The sequence below is a fragment of the Mixophyes fleayi genome, chromosome 7, assembly GCF_038048845.1.
Source record: "Mixophyes fleayi isolate aMixFle1 chromosome 7, aMixFle1.hap1, whole genome shotgun sequence".
Classification (NCBI taxonomy): domain Eukaryota; kingdom Metazoa; phylum Chordata; class Amphibia; order Anura; family Limnodynastidae; genus Mixophyes; species Mixophyes fleayi.
In genome coordinates this window covers 26452427-26460331 of record NC_134408.1, presented here as the reverse complement: position 1 = coordinate 26460331, position 7905 = coordinate 26452427, and the positions used below count along the sequence as shown (strand labels likewise).

Genomic DNA, 7905 nt, shown 5'->3' with positions numbered 1-7905 from the left:
ATGAGTTTATGGGCTGTTTGCTCTGATACTATTAGATTTAGATCCCCTTTAATAGTCCCGATTCTCCGCAGGATGCCCAGATCAAGGGATTGAGGGATGTTGTGTTTCAAGATCTTGAAGTTATTTGGAAATCTGTGTTATTATAAGCAACGTTGCCTTCTAGAAGCCATGTCTATTAAATGGCTTGTGATCTCCGCTTTGTGAGCCTCCCACAGAGTTCCAGGAGTCATGTCAGGGGTGTCACTATTGGTGATGTAATCATCCAGCAACTCTCTGATTATGAGAATGGTCTGCGAGGTATGAAGCAGGGGCCCATGATATCTCCAGGAGGAGGAGAATGGGAGAGTGGCCAAATCTGAGACATCCACAGCGGCACATATACTTTTAGCAGTGGTAAATAAAGAATCAGCACACCAACATGTGTTCAACAAGTATTTGTGTTTTAATCAGACATTTCGGGGAGCAGGGGTACCACATAGTAAAATACTATTTCTTACATTATTACACCAAAAACCACCAGCCCTGGGTGATGTGAGAAGCTCCAGTGCGATCAGCCCAAGGCTAGTTATCCCTAGTGTATATTGATGCAGACACAGCCTTACACACTATTTCCATTAACGTGTGATCTAACATATGCGCAATTCAAAATGACAGTTTCTGTGGACTGCATTTTCTGCTTACTTTTAGGGACGCACAATTGCACTCAGCTCTAAGGGAATCCCATTATCTATACTTTTATTGAGATGCAATTTTGCACCTTCCATGCACGCGGAAAAGCACATTTCTAGGAGCACTTTGAACAACGTAAAAAAAACACACAAAACAAAACATTCAAACACACAACAGTAACATTTATGATCCCTCACACGATTCATTTAAACAAGGTCAAACCGAGCAGTATTTTAGGAGAAACAGTTAAATTAAGGAAGGGAATGGTCGTAAAGTGGAGATAGATTGAACTTTGACGGGATGTCTCCACTATTTCCTGAGTATCCGCCAATGTACGACCAAATTCATTTTACCGGATATTTCCATAGACCAGGAATCGTGTGTGCACTATAAAACTAAACAGAAAAATAGACGTACTTGGAGAGTAAAGGACCCATGTGTATTCACTTTATCCTGTGGTCTATGAACAAACCTCAAAGGGTGGGGAATTGGCAACTGAATAATAATAATGATGTATTCTAATTGAAGGCAGTAAAAACTCCTTTATCACATAAGCATTTACCTGTAGTAACACATATATAAAAATAAAGTAACATTGAGGACTGCTACGTCAGACATTTAAGATTGTACACATAAAGAGCATCTGTGTACCTACATACCTTTCACCTACACACAGAGGCTGTGTTTTTATGTACTGAACCATTAACAATTCATTACACATTCATTACAGGTCACTGATTCCTAGTGAATTAACAGACTGAATTCTTAGAATGAAGCCCCGATGGTCTGTAGGTGGTGGAATTAGACATTTAAAGATCACCATGTATTATTATTCATACGTGTCTAGTGCCAGATTTAATAAAAACAATTAAAGCATGACCATATAGGCACCTATATAATAAGGACACCTCAGCCATGGCACGTTACTCACTCCATTACTGTTTTTTACTATGTACATACAATAAATCCAAGCACATAGCAACACTAATGCATGTACACAACAAAGCAACCTCATCAGCAGCCTGCATGGGTGAGAAGGCCAATAGGATACGCTGCTTCTTTCCACACAGGTAACCCCGGGTCACACCTTACGGAAGATCAAACACTTGTTATTAGCCGGCATGTCCACCTGTAACACAACACACACAGTCTGGGATCAGTGGCACAAATGTTTGTGTGTCACAAGATGGCCGACTGACATTGGCTAGTCGTGGTCATGTGACGAGGGAGGGAGACTGCAGACTCAATCTGTGAACTCCAAAGTACAGCACTGAGATGCCATTGTGTCTGTCAATGTGAGTTATAACATTAATCGGTTCACAGGGTTATGCAGCTTTGTCCTGGTAGATTATTAATCTTAAAGTGTCAGGGTGTTTGTGTCAGTCTGATTGTCAGAGTTCACGTTCTCTATGTGTCTGTATGGAAGGGTGACTGTATACAGCCTCTATGACACATCAGTGTGAAACAATAGGACTATCTGAGGAGGAGGCCATACCATTCTCTCCAGCGTCAGCCCACAGCTCTTTGCCAGCTCCTGCAAATGTGAGGTGTCCCAGATTCCCCAGTTTGGATTGCTGCAAAACAAAAGCATATCTCAGCTGGTACTGCAACATAAACATATAGGAAACTGTAGCACTGGGAGTATAGGGTAAGAATGTGCAGGATTAGAGTTCTATATAACCATTCAGAATAGGAAGCACATGCAATAAACCTGGGATGTGGTGTAAGCCGTCAGTATTGGAAGGAGGTGTGATACATTAAAGTGCACTGGTCACCTACCAATATTCAACCAATCAATTCACTAAGACCTAGTGACATCACTCCATGCCTCAGTGATGTCACTAGTTATTAATACATTGATAGGCTGCATTCTCATGAACATTGGTTCAGCCACAAAATGGCTGCCTTCAGTGTGTGTAGGTGACAGGTGCACTTACAGTAACATTGCAGCAAAGAGATGCTGTTTCTCCTTTTTTGTTACCCAGAAAAAGATATAGGGGGAATTTCATAGTCTAACCAAACTTTAGAGAAGATACAGGAAGAGAACTTTGGACCAGGATGTGGCATGAGGTACCAATATAGGAATTGCAGATATTTTAGACTAGGATGTGGTGTGAGAATTTGGATTTGAGTGGAAACAAAGGAATAGGTTTGTGATCCAGTATTCGTACAGGAGTAGCAGAGGCATGAGGTGCAGTATAATGTATTAGAACAGGAATAGCAGAGCGATGACACTGGAATGTGTTATGAGGTATTAGTGCAGTAAGAGCGGAGGGGTAACACTAGGAAGTGGTATGAGGTATTAGTGCAGTAAGAGCGGAGGGGTAACACTAGGAAGTGGTATGAGGTATTAGTGCAGTAACAGCGGAGAGGTAACACTAGGAACTGGTATGAGGTATTAGTGCAGTAAGAGCGGAGGGGTAATACTAGGAACTGCTATGAGGTATTAGTGAAGTAACAGGAGAGGGGTAATACTAGGAACTGCTATGAGGTATTAGTGAAGTAACAGGAGAGGGGTAATACTAGGAACTGCTATGAGGTATTAGTGCAGTAGCAGCGGAGGGGTAACACTAGGACCTGGTATGAGGTATTAGTGAAGTAACAGGAAAGGGGTAACACTTGGATATGGTATGAGGTATTATGAGAAATAACAGAATATATGCAGAGTTTTACCTGTTTTTCAAACTCTGGTGAAAATCAATATTACTCTGTGGGGTGAGGACGCCATTTACAGAGTATGGCTGTGAAGAAAACAAGTAGAATTATTAGTGAATTAACACATGGTTAGCGCATTTCAAACGCTGCCTACAGTGGATAATTCAGCTCCATTCTGCCTTTAACTGGAATACTTTAGGATTAACCTGCCTGATCTGATAATGTAAAACACAATGGAGATTTTTAACAATGGCTTCATTCTCCAAAGGTAAGTGTTAGGTTTTCAGACTGCAGAATATCCCTTTATTTACCATTAAACTATTTAAAAACAAAAGCTGGGATGTGCATATTTGCCTCAGACTCCAGCTTGATCTGTCCAGTTACCACACATGTCCTGTTATAGATGATGTTACTTCAGATTGTCAGCTATTTTGTTTATACTTTGTAAACTTTTTTACACAACATTGTAACTGCATCCCTGGTACGAAGTATTTTTACTGCCTTTATTAAATGTAACAAATAACAAACGGGTGATTTTCTACATAAACATCCTCTCAGATAATGAGGGTAAGGTGGTTTTGGCAGGATTACAAGTAACACATATATAAAAACAGTTTAGATAAGTTTAGAATATATGGATTTCACCTCTAACATCTAATTTGCCACAACCGGTTCGGAAATAAACAAACTTGTGTTTCACACCTTTATAAAATTAATTACAATTTGCTGTGGATGTGGTCATAGGCAGAAAGAAATTCCCTTTTAACTGGCTGTAAATGCTAGACAGAACATAATACTGCCTATTACACAATAATATAACTGCAGCATAGACAGAACTTAGCGGTAGAGAGGTGCGTCTTACCCCATAGGTGAGGAGTACACCGCCAGACTGCAGGACATGTCCAGCCCCGTTAAACAGACCCTGTTGGTATAAATAAAAGTAGTAAGAACACATGACAAAAAGGTTACTAACGGATAGGTTTGTATGAGTACAGAGTATTACTACAGAATAGTGTGCGAGAGAGAAGTAGTGTGAAAATTGAGCGAAGAACGATGGTCTTGGATGGAATTAGAATGTTATGATAAAGAAGTAATTTGAGGTTAGATTAAAGTCCCATGTAATGGAGTGTGGTGTGATAGATACAAGGTATATTGAACAATTACAGAATCTAACCAGAACCATGGTCCTAGCACTAATAAACATGCGGTTCTTTCTAAAATTTACGATCTCATTCACGACCGGTCCGTGTGAACTTAACTTGATGCCGTAAGCCTAAAAACAAGTGATCCCTAGGCGAAGGTGAGCAGAAATGGCTTAACCACAAGACATCTCAGGCTATGGTAGGCTGGCCACAAAACTGGAAACTGGATTTATTCCAGCTACATCATTGACTTTTTAAGGGATTCTCATCAAACACAACTAATCTGAAGTCTATGCAACCCAGCTACACCAAAATAAGAGAATTGAGGGGACATTTAAGAAACTTTATGCACAGGAAAACTGTGGTGTTGCCCATAGCAACCAAGATCAGATTGTAGCTATCATTTCTGTAATGAAATTTAGAAAATAAAAAGTATCTGGTTGCTTTGGGTGCCAAAATACATGAGTAGCAAAATACATGAGTAGCAAAATACATGAGTAGCAAAATACATGAGTAGCAAAATACATGAGTAGCAAAATACATGAGTAGCAAAATACATGAGTAGCAAAGGCAATAATGAATTCAAACATTCAAGAAGCATTAATGCATTATTAGCATGAAAGTAAGCATAATACTGTACATAAGACATAATAGGTAAGGTATATATAGCAAACAGGATATACAAGAGCACATAGGTGGACGAGGTGGGAGCAGATCTATGCTTTACAATGGTTGGAAAAATAAGATATTAAGAGGCTCATAATACATCCTGATCCAGCTCCAGGTTATAGAAGGTCATTTTAACAAATCTACAAATGGATGGGTAATGATATAGACCAGGGTGGACAAAATAATGTACAATTCAGGAGTCATTCAGAAACATCTAGGAGCCAGGAGTATCTCTTAAAGAGCCATGGGAGATGAACCCATTAATCTCAGTATAAATTACTCCCAAAATTTAGATGGCAGTAGTAATTTTTTAGGTGCATTGGCTACTGGGATTTGCCCATCCCCGATACAATGTGAACAACTGCACAGGAATAGGAGTTATACAACTAACAATAATATAGTGGGTGAGAACCACCTTCATGCAGGAACAAGTTACGACCACTGAACAAGTTTGTGTACAAATTACAGGGACATATTACATTACTATTCTGATTGGTTAGCCAAGTAGTGAATGGTCCACTTGACCGCTAAAGGTACGGGGGAAGGGGCACCAACCAGTTTAGAGGGCACTACCCTGGCATTACAGTGAAGACTTTCACTCACTCCCTGCTTAATGTTTCCAGCTTCATTAATTAAATAGTGTATGCAATTCATCACCACTACCAACATAATCCCCCCTGGTCAGTTATCCAGTTGCTCTTTCCAAGTCACTGCCCATAACACAGAATAATAGTGTAGATTAGCCTCCAGCAGTAAGGGACTAACAGAATTACAAGACACCCAGCGACGTTGGCGTTATCTGTACACCTCTTGGCTAAGGCTGAAACTAGCTGCAAATGTTTCCATCCAGCCAATAAGATATTGTACAAGATTCTGGAGGCATTTGATTTCCTATATGGGAGGACTATGCACTGATACAGGGATAGACTTTAGGGATCACACAGCTTACAGTTCTAACTTAACAACTAATTAACCGCGCTGCACACTAGAAGGGATATACCAGAACCCTACAGTTATTGCTAACTAATAAAGAACATTGACTATTTTTAGTACAGAGGATATACACAGCAAATAGAAAGTTTGTAACCTGGGTACAGCTGGGATCAGAGATATGGATCATGTTGATGGAGACAACCATTTGCAGTGAGTTAGACTCCAAGCCCCATGTCCTCCAGCTCTGGGAGGCGTCCAAAGTGCGGGGCTGCTCCACATTTATAAGAGATCCTTTAGAGATATATTCAGAAATACTGCAGGGAAGTGACAAGATGATTAAAAACACTTTAATATTCATGCAACATTATCTATTCTTCGTGTGTGTGTGTGTATATATATGTAAATATATATATATATCATATGACATTACTTTTCAAAATGATTGGGTATTGAGACAAAGTTCAGGTTTTGCAAACACATTATGATGAACCCTTATCAAGAACAATGGAGCAAGAGGACTTTGCAAAAACTTTTAATAAGTTTACTACAATTGGAAAAGTTGTAAGATTGGCTGTGAAAATTGGTGGTTTAAAACAAGCCTGGCTTCAATGGAAGAATTATATCTCACCCAACAATACAACACACTCAACATGGTGTAATCATTGTCAATTGACTCCCCCCACCCCACCGAGCCATTGTCACGTGTCCTTGTTACCTTTCACCCGGTCACATGACTGCCTTGTGGTCACATGACTCCCCATGTGGTCACATGACTTACCTACGCAGACAGCGCTGGTCCACCTCGGTCGGGGTCCAGCGCACGTTGGGCAGAGCCCGGGCGAAGTGGGCGGTGTGCTGCCCGGAGCCAGATGCCACCTCCAGCACACGGACCACAGGGGCAGTGGGGTTTATGTATTGCCGCAGGACCCCAAGGATCGGGTCCTTGTTCCTGTCCGCGGCGGCAGCCACCAACATCTTCCCCAGGCTCGCTGTGTCTCTCAACCTGTGCGCCAGATTAATGGCGGAACTAAAACTCCCAGAATCCCTCGGGACAAGAGAGACATTCTGCTTTAAAGGGCCCTCCCTGCCTAGAGATAATTATCTTCACATATTCATATTCACTGCTGCCTGAAACAGATGTGGTAACATGCAGCTCCTCCACAACTATTGGTGTATGGGCAGTAGCATGCTGGAACTTGTAGTTCTACATCATCTGACAGTTTACAAAGTGTAATTTTTCCTTAACATTTGCACAGTTACTGACTGTCCAAATTTTACATTTATTTTTTGGTACTTGGAGATAATTATCTTAATATTCCTTGATTACAAAATTAAATAAAATAAAAGTGTTATTAGATGTTTACAACACAACAAAGGAACTTGTGTACATGTAGATTTATGTAACAAAACTAGTAAGTGAAAAATATTTGACAATGTCTTAAACCAAAGTTTCAATCCTGGCAGGAGAGCTGTGAGCAGATGTCATCTCAAAGTGCTCCTGGTTCACAATGCCTCTATATAGCTGCTAAACAGGTCATGCTGGTGCTGCCATACTCACAAACGGGCCTATTTATCAAAGATCCCCCCCCCTGTAATTTAGAGGTAAATCCCCGAAAACTGCTGTTTTCGGGGATTTACCACTAAATTACTATGTATTATCCTAGCATTGCTATCTGCTGCTTTACTTCTCTCCTCGTTTTACTGAGCTCTCCCCATAACAGTGTATGGGAAGTGCTCAGTAACGCTATGTACCAATGGCCGGTACTTAGTTTTCAATCATGGTAATGTACGCCATCTGAAGCTGGCGCACATTACCATGATTGAAAACTTTCACTGA

General features: G+C 40.6%; 1 protein-coding gene across 1 annotated transcript; it reads right to left on the bottom strand.

The window, feature by feature from the left end:
• Positions 1-419: 419 nt before the first annotated feature.
• METTL26 (methyltransferase like 26) lies at positions 420-7106 on the bottom strand. The gene is made up of 6 exons (XM_075179486.1): positions 6847-7106; positions 6223-6382; positions 4187-4246; positions 3343-3410; positions 2165-2243; positions 420-1798 (listed from the first exon to the last, which is right to left on the bottom strand). The coding sequence occupies exons 1-6, from the start codon at positions 7041-7043 to the stop codon at positions 1751-1753; spliced, it is 612 nt and encodes a 203-aa protein (XP_075035587.1). The 5' UTR covers positions 7044-7106; the 3' UTR covers positions 420-1750.
• Positions 7107-7905: the final 799 nt, after the last annotated feature.

Excerpts from the sequence above, each read along its gene's own strand:
- METTL26 (XM_075179486.1), bottom strand. The coding sequence starts at position 7,043 with ATGTTGGTGGCTGCCGCCGCGGACAGGAACAAGGACCCGATCCTTGGG. Across the intron at positions 2,244-3,342 it reads CACCAGAGTTTGAAAAACAG|CAATCCAAACTGGGGAATCT; the intron begins GTAAAACTCTGC and ends TTTGTTTTGCAG. Across the intron at positions 1,799-2,164 it reads GGCTGACGCTGGAGAGAATG|GTGGACATGCCGGCTAATAA; the intron begins GTATGGCCTCCT and ends GTTGTGTTACAG.